We start from the raw sequence: 26417 nt of genomic DNA on the forward strand, positions 1-26417 counted from the left end.
GCTGTGAAGCTCTGAGTGCTGGCTGCTCACTTCGGCGCTGCCACACGTGCCATGTGCTGGGGTCAGCTGGGCAGCACTCCCAAGGAGATGCAAGCACACTTGTTTTCAAACTCTGCTAATGAGGCAGCATGTCAGCCTCCTGCTTCTGGTGCTACAGGGGACCCTCATCATCCCCAGGAAGCTCAGATGTCCTCTGCCTTCGCGCTCCTCCGCTCTGCAAGGTAAGAGCCGCACAGCCTACGCCCATTGCTGCAGGGTGATCTCCAAGCAGGGAGTGAGGCTTCAGCAAGTAGAGCACAGGTCCTGGTTTTGCATGAGGCTGTGTGCTGGCAGTGCAAGGGAGAGCTGCTGCTCGTGAATGTCCTGGGGAAGCAGGGGCAGATCAAGACAGAGAGTATTTGGGCTGCAGAGGAGGGGCAGCCACCCCCTAACGCAGCAGTGGGGCAGACTGGAGGGCGCTGGCTCCATGCTCCGCTCCAGGCCATTTGTTGCTCAAGGTGTTGTGATCCCACACACAGGACACTGAGCTGGTGTGGGAGAGGGAGCTGCGAGCAGCTCCAGGCTGCTACCAGCACGGGCTGGCTGCAAAGGAGCCAAATGGCTCAGGGTGATTTCCCAGCACACTTCACGTGGCTTTAAATCCCCCAGACCAAGGGAGGAGTGTGAGCCAGGAGTGCTGCTTTCAGCAGGGAGACCGCTCTCGAGCCCTGGCTACTGGTAGCTGGCAGTGTAATTAACATGCACCGCAAACACACCAGTCAGAGCTGCTAATAAGGAATCACTACCCTAGGAACGTGTTCCCCACTCTCTCTGCATCTCAGTGTTAACTCAGTCTGAAAACAACACTTCAGGAGCAAGCACAACAATGCTGCTGCCGTGCTAACATTCCAAACTTCCCAAAATCACCATCTGAGCAGCAACTCCACTTGAAAAGCAACTTGGCTACCCCTTCAGGCTAATAAACTGCTTGATTAAATTAAGGGGTAAAACTAATAAATATTCAAAACACTTGATAATTCTTTGTTTGACATAAAGAACATCTAATGCAAGTCTCCCTGGAAAACCTGTCGGGTTTTATACCTTAAAGAGAGTTTTGCATTCCCAAGCACGGAGTGATTCCATTTGCTGCCTCTGATTGTTGTCTTCTGTCACTTTAATCAGGCTGGTAAAATTAGACCATTCCTGTGAAGCCAAATCCCTTTACAAGGCACTTTTCAGACAGCTTTGCCATGCATTCTTCTCTGCATTTTTATTTAGTTACTCCCTACCTAGCGACACTTTGCTTTGTTCTCCAGCCCTCATTAGCCTGGGGTTTGCTCTAAAGCTCTCCCAGGGAGGAACTGAGGCAGGTACAGTTAACCCTATGCAAAGAGCTGGTCTGGAAGAGCGGCCTGAGCCCGGGCACAGCGCCGGCTCTCCCGAGTCTCTGCCAGCCCTGCCAGCGGCTCGCTGTGCAGACAAGTCCTTGGCACCCACCAGCACTCTCGCCTCCAGGCTCTCACCCAGTCCTGCTGGGTTTGTTTCACCGTGCCTCTGAACCCTGGGTGCCAGGCAAGGCCATGAGCAGCTTGAACACATCCCTTCTCCTTCTACCCTCTCTTCTCAGGCCTTCCTGATCCACTGGACTGTCCAAACCGCTGCCGCTAAAGCCTCCATCTGGCACTGCACTGCTGCCCCTTCTCCATCCACTCCTCCTGGCACTGCACAGGACCAGGCTGCTCTTTAGACCCACTCCTCCCTGTGTGTCTTCTCTTCTTTCTCTGTCAAGAGCTCTTCTGGCATCCACCCCTCGGTGCTCGGGCTCCCAGGTGCTTACTGGCATCCCAACCCACAGGGCAGCCTCCCCGACCTCCCCACCGCGCCCCAGAAGGGGCAGCGCTCCAGACAGCCCTTCTGGGCTGCACCACCCCTGAGTGCCCCAACTCCTCCCTGCCTTGGGACTGGGTGTGTGCTCCCATCCCACAGCACCTCTGCTCAACAGCAGCTGCACACACTCCCGTGGCAGGCTCAAACACCACTGTGCTATAGCTCAGGTGAAGGGCTCGGGAGCTCAGCTGTACTCTGCAGCTAAAGCCACCACAGCAACCACAACCCTGGGCTGACCCAGTCACCACTGGCCCATGATCTCGCCTGCCCAGTCCAACGTGCAGAGTGAGACCTCGCTGCATGGTGCAGGAACTTCCTCCCCAGCAAGGCTCCGCAGATCCCCACTGCCATCCCAGTTTGTTCATCACTTCACCCTGGAGTTAGAGCCTTTGTTGCTTCTTGTCATCTACAGCTTGGACACTTTTTGTCTTCTAATTTTCATACATGAGGATGACAATGTTGCCAGTTTCATAACTGCATTGGGCAGAGCCCAGTGGCCTGGGCTAGCAGGAGAGGGTTTAACAATCAGGATTTGCACCACGAGTTCACAGAGAAACAGGGACTGCTCCTCAGAAAGCCCTCAGTCAATTCCAGCTCCCAAGAACATTTTGGCATTCATAAATTGTGTAAAAGATTGCTTCCTGAAATCAAAGCATCTGCATCAGTTATCTCTCACCAAATCCTCAGGGGCTCGTTTAAGGGCCTTCCTGTTTTATCCCAACAAGGAGCAGATTTACACAATTTAAGTCCTCTCAGCATCAAATTTAAAACATCTCTTTCAGGTTCTGGGCACTAAACCCTGCCTGGGAAGTGCCAGCTGCTGATGCTGCTTCTGCACTGCTGCTATACCCGGACAAGTAAGCTCAAACCTGTGAGGAAACACGACTAGTCGAGGGAAAGTGATCTCGCCATGAGCTTCAGCGTTTAACTTTGTATGGTATCCATGGCAACCAGCAGCCCATTAGTTAACTAACAGCATCCCTGGCGTAGCACACAGGTGCTGAGCACCCTAGCCACAAGCGGCAGCCTCTAGGCAAGCGTTTAGGGCGAGCCCGCCAAGCCGCCTGCACGCCGGCACCCCGCGAGGGCAGGGCCAGGCTGCGGCTTCCCTTACCTTGAAGTCGTCCGGCAGCAGCAGCTTGGAGGTCCTCAGGAAGCTGAGGATGTACCTGAAGATCTCCCCGTCCCGGTCGATGAAGTAGTGCTGCTTCAGGCTGTCCAGCACGATGGGCTCGGTGCCGTTAAACAGGCGACTGATTCTGGAAGGGAGCAACAAGGAGCGGAGGGAGAAGGGCAGAGGCCGAAGCAGACACGTCCCGCTGCGCCTCAGGGCTTCCCAGCACCCAGCCAGCAGGGCTGCAGCGGTTCGGCCTGCACAGGGCGAGGCAGAGGCTTCAGCTGGTGACCAACAAGTGCACAGAGGCAGCTGCCTCAGTGCTGTGCACCCACGTGCCCCCAGCCAGAGCACCGTGTCTGCAGGCACAAGGAATGCGGCAGCAGAAGCCCCACGGCTGCCCTGGCACCCTGCCCCGTGGCCCCCCAAAGGAAAACATCCCCGAGATGCTCAGCCCATGCCTGGCAGGGCCGCTTCCATGAGCACCTGCACCACCAGCTCCATTACACATCCACACCTCCCACATCCTGCTAACAGAACTGAAACGGTTCCTGAGGAGCTCCTGGGCAGCAGCTTCTGCTCCAGCTGGGCTGTGGTTTTGCTCAAGTGCCACCAAGACGCTGCAGGAGAGGCTGCCCCTCCTCCCAGCTCAGCTGTGTGACCTGGCAGCGCTGGGAAGTGGCCATCCAGCGCTCAGTGTCTTGGCAAACCAGCACCCAGCGGCCTGGGCAGTATCTGCAGGCTGCCCATGGGACTGCAGTCCCACCACCAGTAGTCCTGGGGACAGCCTGGCAGCAGAGAGCACCCTGGTAATCTTTTGTGAGCAAAGAAAACGACGTGAGACCAGGGGACCAAAACTGCTCATCAGTTGCATCACCCCAGCTGCCTTCATGTCCTGAGCAGCATGTCCTGCAGGAAGCAAAGCAGGCATCTGCCTGGCTGCTGCTGCTCCCAAGGCCTGGCTGTTCTCAGCAGGCTCTGTCTCTCCAGAAGTAACCCAGATGAATCTGTTCTGGAAAGAACTGCAGGAGGCAGCCAGCAAGCACCTAGGGCCTGCCTGAGTCCATCTCTCTGGCAGTGCAGCACTGGGCCCAGCTGCAGCTCCTGTTCCAGAGCCTGCTCAGAGCCCTGCCTGGAGGGCTCCTCCATTTCCCAGCGTGTCTCCCAGCCTGCTGGATCTCACTCTCCAGCCGTCCCTCTGGCTCAGCCATCCCCAGCTCCCTCGCTGGCACCGGGGCAGGGCCTTCCCCTGCCATGGGTAATAAGCTCACCAGGCCCTGCCAAAGGCCACGGCCAGCAGCCTCGCTGCCTCCCTCCTTCCACTGTCACCACCCTGCTCCCCACATTCTGGCCTAGCAGTGAGGGCAATGGATGGCAGAGGCCCCAGCCTGGCTGGGGAGGGCATGTGCCCACCCTGGTGATGGCAGGGGGCAGGTTTGCTGCCCCACTGCTGCCCAGGGGTGCTCCCAGCTGTGCCCCACACCTCCGGCTCTGGGCTGTGGGTTCATGTAACAGGCTGAGGTCTGCTCTCCACGCCTTGCACCTCCATCTGCTCCTCTCCCTTGCTGCTTCCCCTGCAGATTTCATTAACGTGCCATTCATTGCCAGATCAGCTGTGGAGATTGACTAAGACTGGACTTTGCAAGGCCCTGCTGAATGCAGCTACAAACCTCTCTGCCCTCTCCAGCAAGCTCCAGGGTCTGCTGCCTGCTCTCCTGCCTGTGGCAGCACTCAGCTGGGCTGAGTTACTTGGGAGAGTATCCAAATGCTCCCCAGCCCCTAAAGGGAGTAGCTTTGGTGAGCTTCTCCAGCCTCTGCTTTTCACCAGCACCAGAGCACAGCACCCTGTGCATGCTGCAGCTGCCAGCTTGGTAAGCCTCCCAGAACCCCTCGTGCGGGGGGAGGATTGAGGGCTATCTGCCTGAGACACCTCAACAGTCTGCTTTGCACAGGGCTCCATTTTACCCCAGCAAGCAGACAGCTCATTTATTTCCTTAGCATGCACAGGAGGCAGTGGCAGGGCAGGGCCGGGCTGGGCCGGGCTGTGCTGTGCCAGGCTGCACTGGGCTGGGCTGTGCTGTGCCAGGCTGCACTGGGCTGTGCTGTGCCGGGCTGCACTGGGCTGTGCTGTGCCAGGCTGTGCCAGGCTGCACTGGGCTGTGCTGTGCTGGGCTGTGCCAGGCTGTGCCAGGCTGCACTGGGCTGTGCTGTGCCAGGCTGTGCCAGGCTGCACTGGGCTGTGCTGTGCCAGGCTGCACTGGGCTGTGCTGTGCCAGGCTGTGCTGGGCTGTGCTGGGTTGTGCCAGGCTGTGCCGTGCCAGGCTGTGCCAGGCTGCACTGGGCTGTGCTGTGCTGGGCTGTGCCGGGCTGGCAGCAGAGGACACACCAAGAGGGGTTCACTCATTGAGCAAGCCCCCATGGCCAGCCCAAGTTTGGAGCTCTTGCACCTCGACAGGCCTGGCTGTGGCTCAGACATGCTTCCCCTCACCTCCCTTGCTCTGTGCAGCCCTGAAGGAAGGTGGTGGCTGCCGCAGGGCTCTGCCACACATAGGAGGGTGGTTTGCCAACAATGCCAGGGCAGAGGGAAGCCAGGGTACAAAATCTTCCTGGGCTGCTCTTTACTGTTACAAAGCATGTTTTAGGGAATGAAAACAGACCATGAGCACTGAGGCCTCTGTGGAGTGCCCTGAGCTGTATTTCTTCACCAGCAAAATGAATGCTGGGGAAAGAAGCTTGCAGAGTGTTGAAAGGCTTAACTGCCACCCCAAAAACAGAGTGATGAATAGATCAAGGATTTATTTGACATCTTAGGGGGCTGCCATGTTCCAAGAGCCAAGCTCAGCACAGTATGTACTAATGCCTCATGCAGAAAGCACTCCTGCTTCTCCCTTCTCACCACTGTGAGCCACACCTGCAGAGAGCTCCTCAGCAAAAGCAGTGCTGAGAGCACCAAGTGACTCCCAGGGCAGCTCCTGAAGGAAGTTCTGCTGCCAGGGTTCCTCATCACAGCGATCAGGGCAGCTGCACCAGCCCCACTGCGGGTGGGCTGTGGGGGGCCAGGACAAAATGCCACACGCAGAAGCGTGGCAGCCAAGTGCAGCCAGGCTGGCAGAGAGCTGGCAAGCCTGCAAGTGCCAGGGGATGGGAATGGCTTTGCACTGTGCAAGCTCGTGGGTGCCAGTTAGCAACTGGGTGCTGGTCTGGCCGGCAGCCTTGGGAGCTGCTTCCTCCAGCACCTTGCCATGCGATGGGGCTAAAGCTGTGGGCAGTGGCTGTAGCTCTCTCCTGTGCAGCAGTCACTCCCCAGAGGGCTGGGTTTTGAGCAGTCATGGGGCCCAGTGCTGTGCTGGTGGACAGAGTGGGCGATGGTGTTTCCAAGAGGCACTCCTCACAGGAAGAAGCAGCCCAGGCAGGAAGAGCCACGCTGGACCCTGCAGTGGTGGGTGAGTCTGAGCAATGAGTGCTTCTTCAGCACCCTCCTCCTCTGCAAGGGATGCTTTGCTTTCTTTCTTGAACACAATCCTCACAGTTCTGGCCAGGATCTATTCCCAGGCAGGGAGCAGAGTGACCCAGGATCAGTCCAAGCAGCTGCAGGCCGGCGGATGGCAGCTTGCCCTTCACAGCCTTCATCTCCCTGGCCAGGTCCTGCTCTGCTGACACCACCTTCCCAGTGCACAGCTCTTCCCAGCCATCTGTTCCTCCTCCTCCTCCTCAGTTGCTCCTGCCCTCCCTGCTCTTCCCCACCCTCTGCAGCGCTGCCCACCCTCACCCCGTGGGAGCCTGCTCCTGGCCACCGCTACCTCCCCACAGCCCAGCCTGGCAGCCCTCCCCAGCGCAAAGCTCGGCTGGATGCTCTGCCCCGCTCCTCCCAGCACCCAGAGCACAACCCTCTTGATCCTATTTCTATCCCCTGGGCTTCAGCTCTCTCTGCTCAAGGCTTTTACATGGCCAGTAATGTTCTGCCAGAAGGCCAGGGGGGCAGTTTGCAGCATGGCTCTGATTTTACTAGGACATTAAGATCTGCCTTTATTAGATGAAACACCACAGCCAGCCCCCAAGGACAAGAGTGCCAGTGAGTTCCTTTCCAGCTCCTTGGGCAGGGGAGTTAGCCGGGTGCTGCGTGCGAGGAGCCGCGCTGCCTGCTGCTGCCCGTGCCCCCCGTGATGCTGGGCACCAGGTGAGCTCCCAGCAGCCCCTGGGGAGGTGGGAGCACAGAGCAGGGCCTCCAGCCCCCCAGCACCACAAGCTCAGCCAGCTCCAGCCTGGAAGCAGCATGGGGTTTTTGCCCCTCCCAGCTGGAGCATCCTTGGTCTTCCCAAGCCTACCCTGACAGGAGAGCTTTGGGGATGGGGGAGGCTGCTTTCTGATCTGGGGCCAGTTTAGCCATTTTCCTAACATCTCTCCTCTCAAACAGAAAACAGAGGTGCAGCTTCATGAATGTGGCTCCTAGAGTAGCACCCAGGACTGTGGGACAGACAGCAAGTGAGGCTGTGGCCCCCACTCCCCAGCCCCACTGCTGCCCTGTCTGCCCTGCACACCTGCCCAGCCAGCACAGCCACGCTCTGTAAGTACAACTCTTTATCACAACACTGCACTGAAAGTATTAATTTAAGTAATGAGGTGATTAATATTTAAGTGCTCAGTGGTATTTCTGCCATTCATAATTTAGTTGTTTACATGGATTAAAAATTGATTCTGTAGACACTTTTCCTGCCCAGTGTCACATCAGCAGGGACTGCACATTTCTGCAACCTGTCATTAAGATGTGTCTCTTTCCTCCTCTGATGGGAGGAGGAGGGAAGGGGAGAGGAGGGTCTGCCCGTGGCCCCTGGGAGCACGCGGGGCTGTGCCCTGCGCTGTGCCCTGCGCTCTCCCTGCCACCCTGCCACCCACCCTCCTGCTCCACTGGCTGCCAAGGCTCTGCAGCTCTCCTCTCTGTGACAGGGTGGCTGGCAGCTGTGCTTGGGCCTTGCTGTGGAGCTGGAGGAGGAGGAGGCAGCTGTGGGAAACGCCACAGAGAGGAGGAAGAGGGCTGTTTAGAGCCAGGACATCGGGCATGGCTTGAAACTGCCCCGCAGGATGGGTGAGCAAAGCGTCCCAGGTGTATGCAGAGTCCAGGCACTGCTGCTGAGCACTGAGTGCTGCTTATCTGCTGCATACCTGCCCCAGGTGGGGAGGACAGATCCTGTTATCTGCTGGGGAGGCAAAAATGCTGTGAATTGGAGCAGAGGTGCTCCAGAGCACACAGCGCCCTACGCTGTGCCTGGCGCTGCTGCCTGCGCAGCTCTCCCTGCTGCAAGTCTGCCGCTTGTCCCAGCACAGGAACCACAGAACCACAGGATGGTTCTGCTTGGAAAAGTCCTCTGAGATGACTGAGTCCAACCTTCAGGAGAGTGACTGCTGGGAAAGAACAGCAGAGAGCTGCTGGAGCTGCTGCACCCCGCCCAGCGCTGCCGTGCCAGGAGCTGGCTCTCTGCTGGCACTGCCACGTCCCAGCCACAGCAGGCTGGCGTGGGGCAGGCAGTGGGCAGCACTGCCAGGCCTTCCCTCTGCACATCTGCATGGCTTTTACTGTGGAACTGACTAGGGGTGTGCAGTTCCCAGCAGAGCAAACTGCATGGAGAAAGCACCTGCAGCTGCCTTCCCCCAGGAGCTACGGGAGAACAGCCAACCCTTCCAAAAGGCAGCCAGGGCTGGCCAGAGGAGAGCAGGAGTCACCCAGCTGAGCAGCCACGGGCTGTCTTCTGCCTTCTGGCCCCATGGTAGCTCTGAGGAGCGCTGTGAGCTGCTGCCTCTGCCAGGACACATGCTCCCTCATGCCCTGTGCAGCAAGGAATGTGGCTAAAGGTTGTGTCTGGCTGCAGCAGGTTTGTCTAACCTGCCTCTATTTCAAACTTCAGCTGTAATTAGTGTGAGTCCACAACCAAAGCTCAGCTGCATGGCTACACCACACCTTCTCACCCTGCTACCTGGCTGACATCTTAAGCCCTCTGTCCCTGACAGAACCCAGGGCCAAGGAGCACGGCAGAGGCTGGAGCCAGGCCTGCAATCAGCCTGCTTGTGGCACAGCTCTGCCACAGCCTCAGTTTCATCAGAGGTGGCATCCTGACCACCTCAGAGTGCTTCAAGCATAGCCCTGGCTTGGAGGGTGCTTGACCTGGGAGAACTTTGGTCGAAGCATCTTTTACACCTTTGATTTGTACTGTGATGGGGAAGTGTCCAGGTCCTGGACCCGGGGTACAAGCTGCTGCTCTGCAGACCAGGAGACCTGAGCAGCTGCCCCCTCTGGGTTTCTGTGCCTCAGGACAGGGAGAGGTGCCCCAGAGGGGCCTTCTGCCAGAAGCAAAGCCAGAGCAGGTACCAGCTTCCAGTCCCGAGCCGAGTGCAGGCGTCCAGCCTGGGGTCTTAGGCAGCTCACTGCTCCAGGAGTGCCTGAACCACCCGGACCAGCAGCTCCTTCCCCTACTGCTCCTGCAAGACCAGAGGGAGCACCCTCAAGTCAGCAAGGCAGCCTCAGATGCCAGCTCCACAGGCACTGCCTGGCCTCACTGATGGCATCAGCGTGCAGCCAGAGGGATGTGAGTGCAGAGCGGACCTGTGACAACCCAGCGGCGATGCTGCAGCCCGCGAGCCCACGGCCCTGTGCCCAGCTTGCAGCAAGAGGCATCAAGCAGCACAGTCCAGCCTCAGCAGAGGGGTGGAGGAGGGCACTCAAAAGGTAAGATTTGTCTATCTCCAGCTCCTATAACCTCCTGTTCCTGCCTTCCAACGCTGATCCTGGAATGCCACAGGAGTTTTGTGAGCCACATGCTCCCTTGGCAGTGCTCTGAAGAATATTACACTCATTAACTATTGAGCACCTGAAGGAACTGCAGGATCTATTATCTAGTCTGAGTGCCTGGTGCCTTGCTGCCCAGGCCACAATGTCTGGCTTTGCAGAAGACCTGAGGTAGCCTGTGCAGTATCAACATCTAGTTTGAGAAGTCCATATCCATAACTAACACTCTCATCCACCATGCAGAATCACTCTCAGGGAGCTCTGGAAGGGGTTTGCTTTTGTCACACTACCACTGGAACTGCAGAATGAGCTGTACAGGATTTTGTAGTTAAAACACAGCCAAGGACAATTGCATTTTCCTCTCTCTCTACTCTCAGTTAAGTCCACTGAAGCAACAGGTAATAAAATCCACTCAAGTGGGACCTGCCTATTATTTCTGAAATACCACAAAGCATTCCTGGGGAGGGTAAGAGATCTTCCAGGTCTTCTTCTTGCCTGCTGCTAACAGCTCTTCTGCACACTTGAGCCGTTTCAGTGGGTGCCTTTGGTACCTGACACTGACTCGTAGCTCTTGATTTGTACAGGCTGGACATAAGTTGGCAGCTAAGGCATTGGAAACACTAAGCCCAAGTAGAGAAGCCAGAGCCTTCTCCTGCATTAAAAACATTCTCTTGGTAGCCAAGAGCCATGCTGGTGCCTCATCCATACTGCCAGGCATGCCAACAGGTCTAGAGGGATGAAGGGTCAGACAATGACCATGAGCAGACAGGCAGCTAAGGGAACTGAGGCTGCCATGAGCTCTCCTTCCCTGGCTTTTCTTTCCCACCAGGTTGACAAGGGGATTAACTCCAAGCCCTTCACCTCTCTGGGATACTGAGATGAGACACATCAGCACTGGCCCCTCATCCCAAACTTATCAGCAGCACATTTGTTCCCCGTGGCCCTGCTTCTGCCACCCGGCTCGCCGGGGGTCCACAGCTCAGCAGCAAAAAGCTGCTTAGCCATGTGTGACAGTGGCAGGAGCCAGCCCTGCCAGGCAAATGGGTTTGCTTTGCCTTATTAAAGGAGTGTTTGTATACTTTAGTGTGTTGTTTTAACAGCTCCAGAAAGACATCACTGAACAAACAGTTCCTAGCCTGCTAATTGCTGCCTCACAGATCCCTTCGCTGCGCTGGGCGAGCAACCACACTGCTGGGCAGCAGCGGGCACAGGCAGCACGGCACTGGTGCTACCACACAGCAGCAGCCCTCCCCTCTCAGCCCAGCTGTCAGTCACAAAATGCATTTGCTGTGCTTAACAAGGACAAACTGTACCTTTGGAAGAGAGGTGCAGTTTGCCTTTCTCCAGTGAAAGCTCCCTCCTTAGCACTGCCACAGCTTCGTCATGGCACACTGACCGACAGCCTCCTCCTCTGCTGCTGCGTTGGGCTGAGCTGGCTGAGCTGCTCTGGAGTTACCATGACCAAACCAGAGGCCCTAACCACGGCAGGTGTGCAGCTGGATGGCTTCAAGACTGCAGTGACTGCAGGCTGAGGTAGGCAAGTTGTGCCAACCCTGCTCCTGAGGAGGGTGACCGCCTGGGGAGAGTCTGGCTGCCTTGAATGTTTGTAACAGAAGGAACCAAACAATGGCACAGCCTAATGGGAGCCCTCAAAACACTGAGCCAAGTATTATCCTTCCAGTAAAATATGCTGAGTTCAGGTTACTTTTGCTATTCCTGGGTATTTTACTGCCCCCTGACTGAACTTTTATCCAAGCAGTTGGTGAGGATGAGAAATACTCATCCGAATGTACATTGCAAAGGCTCCCGATGTTAGTGTGCCATTGGTGCTGCTGCTCTGCCCCCAGCCCTCTGAGGGTTCTTGGCCTTTCCTCTTTTCTCAAGAGAGAACTTAAACTAAATTTTTAGCCATGAAAATCAATGCAGGAACAGCAATTCCTTAATTTAAGCCAAGCTCTTGAACTAGCAGCTTGGCTCCCCAAAGGTCCCAGTCCTGCAAGACCGGAGTTTCACTTTGGACTCTGCAAGAGGCGCAGGCACTCGATGAATTCAGCTGTCAGCACGTGAGAGCACACAGCTCCACTGAGACAATCCTGCCTGTACATGCCTCCCCCTGCTCTTCCTCTCAGCATCCCTTCCCCCTGCAGCACCGTGCTGAGGGCCCTGCTCAGAACAGGCCTGCACCAAATGGGGGCTCTCGGGCCGCTCAGCTACTTGCTGTACCCTCAAGTGGAAGCTACCTCAGGATTGTCCACTCCAGTTTCAGCTGTGGCTGGCTCTGGCCATGCTGGCAGAACCTGAAGGCACTGCTTCTGCCTCCACACAAATGGGAACTCCTTGCTCACTGAAGTCAAGGAGCTCCCGCTGGGACTCGGTGAGGGCAGGAACCTTTCAGATGTAGCTCAGTGACCTTGCAGGGTGGTCTGGCCCCGCACACCCCCTGCAGGGGTGGGGGCTGAGCAGCCTGGACAGCAGGAGGCAGAGGGACAGACAGCCACGGGCTGCACAACCTTCTGTGAAGCGTCAGTGGTGGCAGCTAGCATGGCCACTTTGGTACCTACCGCTGGTAGGAACAGCTCCAACATTTCATCTGCTCTCTGCCTCTGCTCTCAGACACACAAAACCTGAGCAGCTTTCTCCTACAAGCCTTTATTTCCAGATCCACAGGAAGAGTTCCAAGACACAGGCTGCCAGGGCCTCTGCAGCACTGTGCTGTCTGGGGTGAGCAGGCAACTCCAGTGCCTGTGCCAGCCTCTGCTGCCCTGGGACAAGCTCCACTCTGCAGACAGCAATGACACCAGCTGCCCTGGGTACTGATAAATTACCTCTCTGATGAAGACAGCCTGCCCCCACTGCCTGGGCATTTGTTTGGGCTGCCAGAACACCAGCTCACCTCACACTCCTCCTGTTTGCTTTTCCTGCAGCCTGTCCTGCAGCCCAGTCCCAGAAGGTAAAACTGATGCAAGACCACCACTGTGCACCACCAGCACTGCTCCCCCCGGGCACTGAGGGGAGCTGCAGCCGGCTGCAAGTGGCGGTAACGCTCCACAAGCACCCGTGTGACTGGGAAGAGAGACCCAGCTCCCTCTGGCCTCAGTTGTGCTGCCACTCTTGGAACCATGAATGAATGAAGGAATGAAGCTCCTCTTTGTTCTCACATTTGGTTAAGCTGTGCCCAGCATACCCTTCCTGTCTGTTCACCTGAAGAAACTCAACACATCCAGCAGGGCTTGTGACCAAGCTGCTTGAAGGGACCACAGCCACCAAAGGCCATCTGCCCACAGCAAGCAGGACAGCTCCTGAGCTCTGCTGGTGAGCCCAAACCACCAGCAGATGAGAGGCAGAAGGGAAGAGGAATTTGCAGTAGGTGTTCTGCTACTGCAGCCAGGGAGCAGGGCCAGAGAGGCAGTGACCCACCCAGGTGAGTGCTGGGAAGGGCTCAGCCCCACAGCCACAAAAGGAGGGGAGCCCCCAGCCAGGGGCTACGGCGAGGGACCCCAGCCCTGGGAGGGAGACAGCAATCCACCTGCTCAGAGAGACTTGCTCTGCAGGATTAAGCTTGGCAAAAACTCCTTCAAAATAGGAGAACTGCTGGATCCTGATGAGGTGCTGCAAGCTGAACCTGGCCTTTGTGTGTGACTGCAAGAGATTCATTCTTGAGCACAATGCTAGGGGCATGGGTTTGATTCTGGTCCCAGTGAAGTCAAGGCCAAAACATCCTTTGATTTAATTGAAAGCAGAAGCAGGCCTCTGCTTTAACCCTCATGGCTGCAAACAGAACACAACTGGATGGAACAGAAGAGGAAACATGTTTGGAGCTAGTTACAAATCCATGTGTGCTTCCCCCCCCCCAAGATTAAAAAGCAGCCATTGAATTTTCTTCCTTATTCAACAGCAGTGTTAAGTGCTACTGGCCCAAATTCAGTCCTCATCCCCTCCCAGACAGCACTAGCAGAGGACCCAGTTTGCCTATTGTCATCTGCTGGTTTCCATGGAGTTCCAACAGCCCAATTTGTCTGTGGAACTGGATGTCAGCTTTGCAATGGCAGAAGTTGGGCAGAGGTCTCCTGGAAGGCACAGCACAATCCCAGTGCCAAAGCTGCAGCCTGTGGGGGAAACTGTGGCAGCACAACCTGGCACAACACAGCACCATACCAAAGAGGTTAAAAGGAGTGCCTAGTTTTCAGTGTCCACTTTCTCCAGAGAGGGAGATTTGCTGCTGCAGGAGGGACTACCAGACCTGAAGGGATCACCTGCAGCACTGGCAGCATCTGCACCGCACCGGAGGCGCCACGGGAGCCTGCCCTTTGGGCTCAGCCTTTCAGCCTTACTGTGCAAAGCCGCTTCCAGCCCTTGCCAACTGAGCCCTCTGAGTCTGCCCAAGAGTTAATGGGGCACATGCTGCCTGACAGCTTCCCAGCCCCCACGGGCAGCACTCCTTTCAGGTTTTGCTTTCCGTGGTTCTCAGCAGATGAAGCAGCAGCAACTGCAGCCTCTGAACGCATCCTGCTCTGCAGCACAGGGACAGGGACGCAGCACAGGTGACCACAGCACCCCTCTGCTCAGCCTCTCTGCCCTGGTGCCCAGCTCTGGCAGGCTGGCAGCACAGTAGCTGCATCACTACAGGATGCAATGGTGCAGGCATGCAGAGCTGACAGCCATCCTGCCTGGCAGGGCTTCACCCCAGGGCCAGTCAGGTGCAAAGGAAACCCCAAAGGCCTCTGAAGCACTCCGAGGTGCCACTGCTTTGCACAGCATCCAAAGGCTGAAGGGCATGCTGGTCTCAGCAGAGGAGGTGAAGGGGCAGGCAGTTTGGTGGAGAGAGCATAAAGAGCAGTTGGTAATTCTGGAGTTTAGTTGCTGCTCTGCAGCTTCTCCCAGCTACCAGACTGGGTTAGGAGAGCCACCAGCCTGGTGTAACTCTGCACCCAGGCCCTCTGGCCAGGAAGGGTGCAGGCAGCACTGGTGAATGCACCAGGCTTTGTCTTCAGCTGCCTGCTGCTCCTACACTTCCAGATGTCTTTGAGACCAAGGACTGCAGACACCCAGGAGAAACATCCTACTATGGGTTCAGCCTCTCATGAGTCCTCTCCTCATCACATCAGGATGGACCCCTGGTATAATTCCAGAGGTCAGCAGGGTCACACCAGGGCTTGTTCTGCCTGGGTCTGGTATTAAGTCACTTTTGTAGGGGACCAGGGCTTGTTCTGTTTGCATTCACGCTCACAGAAGAACTCTGGTTGAGTTCACTGGAAGAGAGACTTGGCCCAAGGTCCCAACATCCACAGCACCTCCACTTACTGCTGTTAGAGCAGGCAAGGAATTAATAGGGCCCAATGTGTTTTTAAACCTTGGCTTTCCTGAAGGATCAGCAGCATGTAGGTCACACTGCACACACAGCACGGCACCCACCCCTGCCATCATCACACTGAGTGAGTTAGGCCTGGAGACAAACTCAGTTCATAACATGTTCCTTACAAAACAGATACCCCCTTGCTTCATAACCCAGGGGGTCTGCTTTACAAACTTCCTGAGCAGTTCATGAAGCACCCCCTGAGCAGCCCGGGTCTGCTGGCCACGGCAGGGGCTTTGTACAGCACCAGCTCACAACACCAGGGATGTGCACTCCAAGACCAAACAGGAAGAGCTAACACCTTGGCTGCTCCACTGAACAGCTGCAGCCTCAGTACACAGCTCCCAGCAGAGAGCTCCCAACCTCCCATCTTTGCTGACTCCTCTCCAGGCCACAAGGAAGCACCTGGAGAAGCCACCAGGCAGGGACCCTTTACAGCAGGTCTAAAGGTGCTGCACCTGAGGACCTGAGCACAGGTGCAGCACCCTCACACCGTGCTCAGCAGCAGCAAACCACCACCAGCAGCACATAAAAGGGGGAGGAGAAGGGCCACTTCCACAGGCTCCTGTGGGAATGGGGTCTCAGAATAGGCTGCTGGTGCCTTTTATGTTACTGCCCTGAAGATGACTGCTGAAGCATTCTTCATCTGTGCTGCTGGCCCCAAACTGCCCTGCCAAGTGAGTGGTAAGCAGAAGGAGCAATGGAAGGCATCACAAAGTACCTGACTAACTCCAGGAACTGTTACAAGTACCTATTTTTCCTTAAATAATACAATTTGGAGCTTGTCTGCTGGCTTTTCTTGGTGTTTTATTAACCCAAGCTGATTTGTAGCCTCTTGTAAGCAGTGAGTGGGAACTGCTGCTGTGCTAAGTGGAAATCAGCTAAATTGTGGTGTTGTTGCAGGAGAAAGAGAAGATGAAAAATGAGAGGTGGTCAGCTGGATTTTGCACTGAAGGTACTGGAGGCACTGCTCAACATTCACCACCTGGACTCCTCCCAGGCTGTAAGTGCTACCCCTCCATACCAGGCAGGCTGCATGCCTGCTCTCCCTCTTGCCCAGCCAAGCTGAGTAAGGGACTGGATAGGCATGTGCAGTGTTCTCACAGCACAGCACCACAGCCATCATTTGATTTCTCTAAGCCAGATGAGTGTGGATGTGCTCTCTCCTCTCCATACCCAGCTTGCCCTGCCCCTGTCTAGATGCCTAACAGCCATTCATGCTTAGAACTGCACCCAGCCAAGGCAGCAAACAGCAACAATCCTCCCCAGGAAAGTGTTCAGCAGAGACTGCCCAGGCAGAGGGATCTTGTGCATCTCATGGAGTATTCCCAGTAAGCACACAAATAATTCATTCCTCAGCACCCAATTACAGCAGGACCTGCACTCCTGAGGGTAAAGCCTGCTCTCCTCTCCAGAGCCTGTGGGCAGTCCCCAGGCAGTGGCTCTGCTGGGCAAGGCAGCAGTTGTGCAGCCCAGTGAGGAGTAAACACCTTTATCACAGCAGACAGCTCAGCTGCTGTGGCTCCCTGTGTGCCAGTTAGGAGGAGATCCTGGAGTGGGGGCACAGGCAGGTCTGAAGAATCAGTCTCCATATAAATTCCTTCCCCCCCATCTCTCCAAGTCACTGAGTGAAGGGTCAGAGTTGCAGGGAGTAGTCTCCTCTACCACCAAAGCTGCTGCTCCAGCTGTGCAACAACAGCCCTGGGTGCTGCAGCAAAGCCTGCTGTCCTTGTGTGCCTCCATGGCCTCTGCCAGAGCCTGAACCCAGGGCTTCTCCCCTTAGTGAAAGCCAGAGAGAGGCTATTTAACCCCTTTGTTCCCAGCTGTGGTTACAGCCCTGTTACAGACACTTCTTATTGCCCCCAGAGGCTGGGCCATGAGCAGCATCTCTGGAGCAGGTCATGCCCTGGTGGCTCTGGCCAGCCTGTAAGAGGGAACTGCCACACCTCCACACACTCAGCTCTGCCCCACACGCTGCCTGGGAGCAGCACATCTGCCTCACACCTTTCCCAGAGCACTGCATGGACTTGTGTGAGCAGAGCCATGCAGCACCTGTGCAAACCAGCAGTGCATGGCTGGGAGCTGGGGGAAGACTCTCTCGTGTTGCACCATGGTTCCACAGCCTGGCAGCCAGAGCTCCTCTGCTTGCTCCCACTGGCTAAGTGCAACAAGCACAGGCAGACTGAGGGAGGGAGCAGACAGGAGTGGGAAAGACCCCCTTCAAGCTTTTTCCTTAAGCATGCTGCTGGCCAAAACTGCCTTGGAAAGGCAGGAGAGATTTGCCCAGTCAACAACAAAGCACAAAGCTCTCAATTGCAGGTGCAGGAAATGAAGCTGAAAATGTTCATCCCCGTGAAAATCCTTAAGTGAATTCAGAAAGGGCACTGCATGTACCCAACCCCTCTGGGTTCTGGCTCCTTTTACTTGTCCTCCTCTGCAGCATTCACCTGATTTGCCTTAGAGAGCAGCAGAGCCCCGGGGGGCCGGGGCAGGCTCACCCCTCCCTGCGGAGCTGCCAGGCTGGCGTGCAGCGTGGGTATGTGTGCAGTGCTCCTGCACCCTGCCCATAGCCTGCATCCCCCAGCCTTTGTGAGGGGCAGGGCAAGCCTTGCTCCTGCCTCCTCAGGTGCTGTAAGCCTGGCTGTGGCTCAAGTTCCAATGCCATTCAAATGAATGAGCTTTGCTCTGCAGCCCCCATGCTGCTGCGCTCCGCAGCGCCCGGCCCGAGCGAGGGCTGCTGGCTGCAACTCGGGAACTCTGCTTCTGTTGATGTGCAACGGAGCTTGGTGCCACCCCAGCAGCAGGGTGTGCAGCAACTGGCCTCGGTGGGAAGAGTGGAAGAAGGGTGAAGTGTGCCACGGCAGCAGCTTGCCTGCGTCCTTCCCTGTGCCTGAAAGTCGGCGAGCGGCGTGCCGGGACGAGGGGGGCGGCAGCGGGACAAGGGGGGACGAGAGGGGCAGTGGGACGAGGGGGGACGAGGGGGGCGGCAGCGGGACAAGGGGAGACGAGAGGGGCAGTGGGACGAGGGGGGGCAGCAGCGGGACAAGGGGGGACGAGAGGGGCGGGGGGACGAGGGGGGCGGCAGCGGGACAAGGGGGGACGAGAGGGGCAGTGGGATGAGGGGGGACGAGAGGGGCGGGGGGACGAGGGGGGACGAGAGGGGCAGTGGGATGAGGGGGGATGAGGGGGGCGGCAGCGGGACAAGGGGAGACGAGAGGGGCGGGGGGACGAGGGGGGACGAGGGGGGCGGCAGCGGGACAAGGGGAGACGAGAGGGGCGGGGGGACGAGGGGGGACGAGGGGGGCAGTGGGACAAGGGGAGATGAGAGGGGTGGGGGGACGAGGGGGGACGAGAGGGGCAGTGGGACAAGGGGAGACGAGAGGGGCGGGGGGGACGAGGGGGGACGAGGGGGGGCGGCAGCGGGACAAGGCACCACAGCGGTGCCGGGCGAGTGAGCGGCCTGGGGGGGCAGTGGCAAGGAGAGGTTTGGGAGACACCATGCCAAGCTGAATGCCAACCATCCACAGTGGTGCAGGCTGCTGTGGCACGGGGCTGGGCTGGCCAGGACAGCTGACACCACCTGTGCCCCAGACCAGGGTCCTGCTCTCCTGTGTGCTGTGCTTTTGCAGCCACCAACCACCTGTGGTTATGAACAGACCTGGTCTCCTCTCCAGCTGGCCTGGCTGGAGTGCTGACACCCTAACTGCCAGCAGGGGATAGCTCACCCACTAAACTTGCTAACTGAACACTGCTGGGGCAGTAATATCAGCACACAGATGCAGTGGGAAAGCAGCAACTTCTCAGGGTGACAGGGGACTGCTCCTAGATGAGCAAGGGATGAGAGATGCTCCCAGGTATGCTAACTCTGGGCAATTCTATCCAGACAAAGAACTTCCCTGCTGCCTGCCAAGCAGGGCAGCACAGCACCCAGCACAGAGCCCTCAGTGTGAAGGATGATGTGGAAGATCTTTGTACATCTCAGAAGCAGGTGTGTTGGAGACCACTGTGCCTGGCTGTGAGGGGCCAGCAACCACCTTCTGCCAGGGACAACAAACTGGTCCTGCAAGTGGGAGAAGAGCTCTCCAGAGCTCAGACCAGCCTGGTGTGGCTGCAGCAAGGAGGTAACGTAAGTTCTCAAATGCCAGTGCTGAGCTCCAGCACCCAGAGAGGTGCTGGAGGAAAAGGGAAGGGAATTAAAAGCCACAGACACCTACAGAGGAGCTGGAATCTGAAAATCAGGCTTGGCAGAAGAGCTTGTCTGAGGCTGAGCTCTTGACAAGAAACATTCAGGGAACACACATGCCTTAGAGGACTCTTCTGCACATCACCAAAGTCCATGGGCTCAGAGGAAAGTGAGGCAGAGAGATGCCTGGGGAAGTCTCCTGTGTCGTGTACAGCCAAGGGCATCAGTTCTGGGTCAGCTCCTAAGGCCTGGCCTTGCTTTCTTTGGAGGACAGAGCCTAGAGAGAAGGTGGTGGCAGAGCCCAGGCAGCCCAGAAGCTGAGCTCAGGGTGTGTGCTGTGCTGGCACTGGCTCAGCCTGCCTTGGGTAGCAGGGCCAGGCAGCTCCCTTCTGCAGAGGAAAGGCTGGGAGCAGAGAGGTCCCAAACAAGTCTGCTACAACCTGTCAGGGGCAGGCTCCCTGGGCTTTGTGCCCCCACACGTCCCCACTTCAGTTGTTCCTGCTCACTCCTGTCAGACAATGAAGACTTCAGCTGCCAGGAACACCTCCTGAACAACAGAACAGACTCAACCCTTCAATAGAGGCCACACAGCAAATCCTGACCAACCAGCAGACCAAGGGAAGCAGATTCCTCTTTTACAGCAGAACAACTCACCAGGGGCTCACAGCAACAGGAGTTACAAACACTGCTCGGGCTGCAGAGAGGACAGGCTCCTGATGGAACATCTTGTTCTGCTTTCTAACAGAGATTCCCAGTGAAGACTGGGAAGCTGGGGCTTGCTGGGGCATACAGGCATTTGGAACTTCTTTCCCACCTGAAGACAATGAGGTATCTGCCCTGGAGTTCAGTGGGACTGAGCCCAGAGCACCTGGCAGCGTCTTTGGGGCTTCCTGGCTGCTCATTAGGAACCTGGACTTTGGGTGTGGGTTTGGTTTTTCAAAGGCAAGAATTGTCTCACAGCCCTGGATAAATCCAATTTGCAACTCACTCTATGGGTGTGCTAGAGATCTGGCAGCTTCACAATCTGTCAGCTAAATCCATGTCCAAGTGTCAATGTGTGAAGGGGCTGCTCCAGAGCTCCTCTGGCTGAAAGCACAGATGCAGTCAGTAGAGGACATGCTCTCACAGATGAAGAATTTCTCTCCTTAGCCTGCTACTTCAGAAATCAGGTGCTGATGGTCACTAGACTCAGTTCAACATTTGTTTGCCCTTTTTCCCCCTTTCTACCTGTCACTCACAGCTACCAGAGCTGGGAGCTTCAGTGGGAGAACCTGCTGAGCATAAACTACTGAAAGTGAGCCTCAGATCCAGGAAGGACTACATCAGCCTCTTTGTACCCCCAAAGCCTGTGAACTTCAGTGCCAACTTTGAGAATGCATGAAGGGCAGCCTCAAGTAGCTACAGGAAGAGGGGGCAATGTTATTTCTGAGATAATTCCATGGCCATGCTGCTGATCACAGTTTCTCCTGTGTGTTTATCATTCTCACCCTCTGGAAGGCAAGCTTGCTTTGTGGTGCTTCATTTAAGAGCCCACTGGAAAGGTGAGGGCAAGGTGAGTGAGTGGTTTAGCAGCCATCTCTGAGAATGGCTTTAACCCTCTTCTCCTTTGCCACACCAGTTGTGTGCTGCTCAAGTTTTATCCTTTGTAGATGAAAGAATTTATGTAGCCCATGAAATGCACTGGAAGGAGGGCATCCAGCCCCTTTCACACCCAGTCTGGCACCCTGTCCTTCTGCACTGTGACCAATGGACAAATGCTCTTCCCACAGCAGCAGCCCCAATACAAGCAGCATCAAAGACTTGGTGAGAGCTTCTGTGAAACAGCTCTGGGAGCAGCGAGGTGCCAGATTTGTCTTCTGACTTCACATCACCAGCCATTCATTCCCTCAGGTGAGTAAGACTTCCAGAACCTGGTCCTTTCTCTGCCCAGTCCTGAGCCAGCCTGGTAATGCAGGAGCAGCCAAGCAGTGCAAGCTGAGTGGGCTGAGCAGGGCCAACCCTGACCAAGTGCAGCAGATGTGTCACACTGCTGCTGTCAGGGGTAATTTATGTCATACCAGAGGGGTGACTGGAGAGCAGGTATAGGCAGGAACTGGTCATACCTATGCTTGCTCCTGCAGGGCCTGGTCTGGCAAGCTGCTGAGAGCTCTTCCCTCCCACTGAAGTCAACATGAGCAGAGTTTGTTCAGGACCTAACAGGACTGGGCCTCCTCAGAGTGCTAGGGAAGGGAAAAGATGACTTGGTTTCTATTTCTGTCCTGTTTTCCACTAGCAGGTGATGTCTGTGTGTGCACTTGCACACATGCTCACAGTCCATGTGTGTCTTAGACATACCTAGCAAGCACATGCTACCAGCCAAAAGCCTACCTAAGCACAGCTCTATAAACTTTAGTCAGCACCAACTATTTGATGTGACTGGAGCTAGGAGTTAGCAAAGCATTTCAGCAGATGGTTACATTTTCTGCTGCAACACAATCTGCAGATTCCTGACTCCTTAGCTTGTGAAACTTTTTCAAGCCAGGCTGAACCCAAGAGTTTAATGTGCTGTCCAAAACAGCCCAGCAGGCTCTGCCTGGGGATGAGCACAGCCATGCCTCCCCATGCAGCCCTGCACCTTGCCTCTGAGCATAAGCTAACTGCTCTACCTTCCTTTCCAGGTGTCCTGCTCAGAAAAGCTATCTCCTTCCTCCTGCACCTGAGAGACCTGAGGCTCCTCTCCCAGCCAGACCACTGCAAAGGTAGGCTCTGCCTTACAGGAGCTACACTCCAGGGCAGGCTAGCACCATCAGGAGCTCCAACCATCCCCACTGAAATGAGTGGAGGTGCTTTGCCCTAACCAGGAATACAACCAGGGCAGACTGCTCTCAGCCAGTGAGAGGTAACCAACCAAGTCTACCACGCAGCTGCAGAAAAACACATTAGAAACTCACAAAACAATTAAGAGGGGAAAAAGAGGAATGAAGGTGTGCCCTTCACCTGCCTTCTTAATATGCACAGCAATATTCCCTACTTAGGAGTTGTCTGTTGCTAGGAAAATGTGTCATTTACAGGTCGTTTACAGGTGCTGAAAGCTCTTGCTCCAGCGAGAACTGCGTTTTGAGCAGCTGAAAAAGCATTTGAGCTGTGTAAGGTAACAGCAATGCAAACACAAGGCAGCACACAGCACAACACCAGGCAGCATGTGGGCAGCCACAGCTCTGCACTTCCAGTTTAAACTAAGTACAAACCCTGGAGAAATATGCTGCTGTTAGTTACCACACAGGGGAAAAGAGAGAGGGGTCAGAGGGGTGCTCCACTCTCTCCCACTAAAACCTCGAGTTTATGGAGACTCTCCCACAGCTGAAGCTTTTGCTAAGTCTGATGGGGGAACATGTTCAAACTCCTGTCAGCAGAGATATTTTAAACTGTGGAAGCAGATGTGCTACTCAATTACAGGGAAGCTTCAGCAGTTGTGTGTTTTTATACCATGAAGCATTTGTCTGCTTCTGTTATAAATCTCTGCCCACTGAACAGATTTCTCCTCTCTGATGGCAGTGCCATCACAGACACCATTAAGCAGACAGTGTCCAGAAAAACCATCCTGGTTTGGCTTGCCAGTACAACACAGCTATTTTAATAATTGTCTCTCTTCCACAGAGACTTTCAGCAGCTCCCTCTCCTTGGAATGAAATCACAGCCATATGCTTTATGACATCAGAGGCGTTTCAAGGTGTCTCCATAAATGTCATTTATTGCTTGGGAAGCTGCCAAATCAATGCAAAAATCTCCAGTTCTGTTAAAGGAAAAGTCCCCAAATGAAACTAGAGCTCCACACCCAAAAAAGAGTATCTATTCTTTATGGCCATACTGGTCATGCAGGCAGCAAAACCTCTGGCAACCTCTGCTGACCTGTGCTCTGGCTTGCTTTTGAGTCCACGGAGCTGTCTGCTGGGGACCCTGGCACTGCAGCCCCACACCTGCTCTTCTGAAAAACAAGCAGCCTGCATGGTGGAAAGCTGAACTGGTTTACTAGTCACAACCAGGTTATGCCTTAACCTACTGCTCCAGTGAATGTGCTTCAACCCTCCACACAGCAGCCCTTCTGCACTCCCATTTGAGGCCTGGTCCTGGCCAGCATCCCCCCACCTCATGGCGCGCAGTACCCTGCAGGACTGGGAGCTGGGGACGTAAGAGGCGTACAAGCAAAGCTTCTCTCATGCCACATCTCCCCATTTGGCTTATCTGCTGGGGTAGTACAGGCCAGAATCAACAAATCTGGGCAGCCATGTCAGCAACCTGTCCAGCACAAGCCAGCTACCTTTGAGCACACAAAGGTTCAACCCCTGCAGCTGCAGGCAGCCAGAGCAGCTTGGCTGGCCCCTGCCCAAAGGAAATGAGTGCTGCCACTGGGGCACACAGCTACTACTGAGGGAAGGCTTTTGCCTGGCTGACAGAAACAGCCCTTGCTCACAGAGTAAAAGAGCAGTGCTGCTTTCTTAGGGAAGGGGGAAAAAAAGGATTTCTTATTTAACTAAATATGGACAAAAGAAGTTGAGAGAGTTGGAATAGTCGGGGGCAGCACACCAACAGGTGCTTCAGCTGCACGGGCAGAGCGCAGGGGGGCCGAGAGAGAAGACCAGGCGGCTCTAAATAATACATAAACTGCACAGGCATGCTCTGCAGAACCCCAGCGAAGGGGCTGCCTGCATCAGGACCTGAATTATTCACAAGTGCTGAGCATCTAACAAGTCCTGTTCCTGGCTGAAATGCCCCTGACGGGCACGCCCCGGCAGCGGCCAGCCCCGGCAGCGGCCAGCCCCGGCACCGCGCGCCTTACCTGGAGTCTGGGTACTTGGTGAGCGTAGCCAGGCTGCTGGTGTACATGTGCCCTCCTACATCGATGTGCACCGGAGCGTTGGACTTGGTGAGCTGGGCTGGCAGAGGGATTCCTTGGGCGGCCAGAGGAGAAACCGGGGAGCGCGTTAGAGACAGACGGGACATGCTTCTTCCCTCCTGCAAGGGGAGGCAAAAAGAAGAGTTCCTCTGAGAGGGGCCAGCCCCTTACCTTCCCCTCCAGTGTGATCACAGCTCTCATCAGATCGGTTTTGCATCTGCCTGATCACATATTCGGCTAACAAATTATTGCCACCACTGTAATTAAGTGTATTTGCATCGTTTTCTTCAGAGCACCAGAGGGGAAGAGGGGGGGTGGGGGGAGATGCTTATTAGCAAAAAGAAATCAAGGGGAAAAAAAACCACCACATTTTTTTTTTCCAAGGTGTCAGCCTCAAGGGGCATAAAACAAACTGCAAAATTCTAATTAAAGGTCGCAGGCTGCTTCTGTGTGAGATGTGAAATATCCCCTGACAAACCAAGAACCAATTTGTGAAGTGGGATCCAGGGGCTTTTGCAAGTTTGTCTCAGTAACGAGACACCTCCAAATTGGTGACTTCCTCAGGACCTGGGGCGCTCGGCTTCTACACGCAGTGAATTCCACATCCCACCACCATCAGTTTTCTGGTTGATTTTCACTAATTGTGAAACAAATGGGTAATTTTCAGTTAAGCCTTAATATCAGACATGAAGGAGCAAGAAGCTTTCAAACTGGAAGCCATTAGCACCTGGAAGCAGCGGGAAGAGGAAGATGCATAAACTGACCCGTGATGGCACGACAAGACCCCTCAGAAACCCCTGCAGGACCTGGCACCTGAGACTGCAAATTCAACAGGCCACCCAACGCCCCAGAAACAGCTGAGAAGCGGTGCCACTGCTGAATGGAGCCCCAAACCCTTCAGCTGATGGAGAAAGCAAAACAGCCTGGGATGCACAGGACAAAAGCAACTGCCTCAGTTCTGTGCTGTAAGCAGCAGGCAGCTTATCCTGCGCGACCTGTGCATCTCGGGGCGGATCCCGGTGCATCGGGGCAGCAGCATCCATCTCAGCCAGAAAAACCCCTTTCAGGAAAGTTTGAGAACCCCCCATCCATTCTCCCCCTTATGGGTAAAGCAGCACATGCAAAACATTATGGTGGAAGCCTTTTCTGAATCTAATCTAATTTCCCTGGTATTTTGCTCCGCAAGCATGCTACCGAGCGCCCAGGCTCTCCCTTCCCTCTGACAAGCACTTTGCATGCAGCCAGGCAAAGTGAATGCCCCTTTCTCCTACACCTCTTGGACAATGTTTCTTAGAAATCTCAAGCTGGGCTCGCCTCCCTCTCAGCACTCCCTGCAGAAGCAGCCTGGCTCCAGGAGCATGCAATTAGCAACAGCCTTTGTACAAGAAATGAAGCCCGAGCTCTACAGAACGCCTGAAAAATCTTAACGCATCGAAGAGCCTCCCAAAGTCCTCACAACATTCCCATTTACTGCATTTCATCTTAGCTAGCTCCCAAGAATCTCCTGTGTCTACAGGACAGCAATACATCACCCCATTATGGATCCACATCCTTCTCTCTCCGCAGGCTGGACGGACATCTGCACTGAGCAGGGAGCAGACACCAGCTCTGTCCTAGGACTTCTGTGTCAGCCGACGCGAAATTGGGCATTAACATGTTCACTACAGCACCACCTTCGAGGAAAGGGACTGAATCCTTTCATGACTGAAGAGGCTGCTTTCTTGTTTCCCACAAGAGCCTGTTGTGGGCAATCTTCAGTAAACATGTCACAGAGCATAAATAACAGCCCCAACTTCTAAAAACAACTTAGCCTGTAAGTACCTACAGGATTTCAGCAAGGTGTTCACTAATCTGTGGGTGCCCCATCTGCCTGCCAGCACCGACAAAGGCGGGGGGGTTCTTACCAAGGAGCACTGTAAACTCATGTTCACTCTCCACTCCTTCAATGCAAGGGTCAGAAGATCCAGGCTGAATGTCAACCCTGTCTTTGTTCAGACCCTAACTATTATCACTAATGATTAAGGTACAGCTCTGGAACGGTACAGAGCTGCTTCAGCAATCAATCTCGGGCAGCTCCACTAAACAAGCGCCTAATTAGGGCTCATCTGCACCCCTTGTTACAATTTCCAAACGAAATCAAAGGGCTTCCAGTCCTCTGCCAACGCATCCAACATTTAACCATTTGTCTTGAAATACAGACTGGCTTTAAAATATGCACAGATAGCTAAAGATCAAGTGATCCCAATCTAT

The 26417-nt window shown here is 55.3% G+C and overlaps 1 protein-coding gene across 2 annotated transcripts in view; it reads right to left on the reverse strand.

Moving 5' to 3' along the window:
* Window positions 1-26417, reverse strand: part of KCTD15 (potassium channel tetramerization domain containing 15) — a 42594-nt gene that overhangs the window by 12091 nt on the left and 4086 nt on the right. For both annotated transcript variants that reach the window (XM_068161679.1, XM_068161678.1), the window contains exons 2-3: window positions 24111-24286; window positions 2981-3125 (exon numbers count right to left, since the gene is read on the reverse strand). In XM_068161679.1, the coding sequence (XP_068017780.1) occupies window positions 2981-3125; window positions 24111-24274 (309 nt within the window). In that variant the 5' untranslated portion in view covers window positions 24275-24286. The remainder of the gene's footprint in view (window positions 1-2980; window positions 3126-24110; window positions 24287-26417) is intronic.

Source organism: Melanerpes formicivorus, unplaced genomic scaffold, assembly GCF_026170545.1.
Source record: "Melanerpes formicivorus ecotype bairdi unplaced genomic scaffold, bMelFor1.0.p_v2 SCAF_59, whole genome shotgun sequence".
Lineage (NCBI taxonomy): Eukaryota > Metazoa > Chordata > Aves > Piciformes > Picidae > Melanerpes > Melanerpes formicivorus.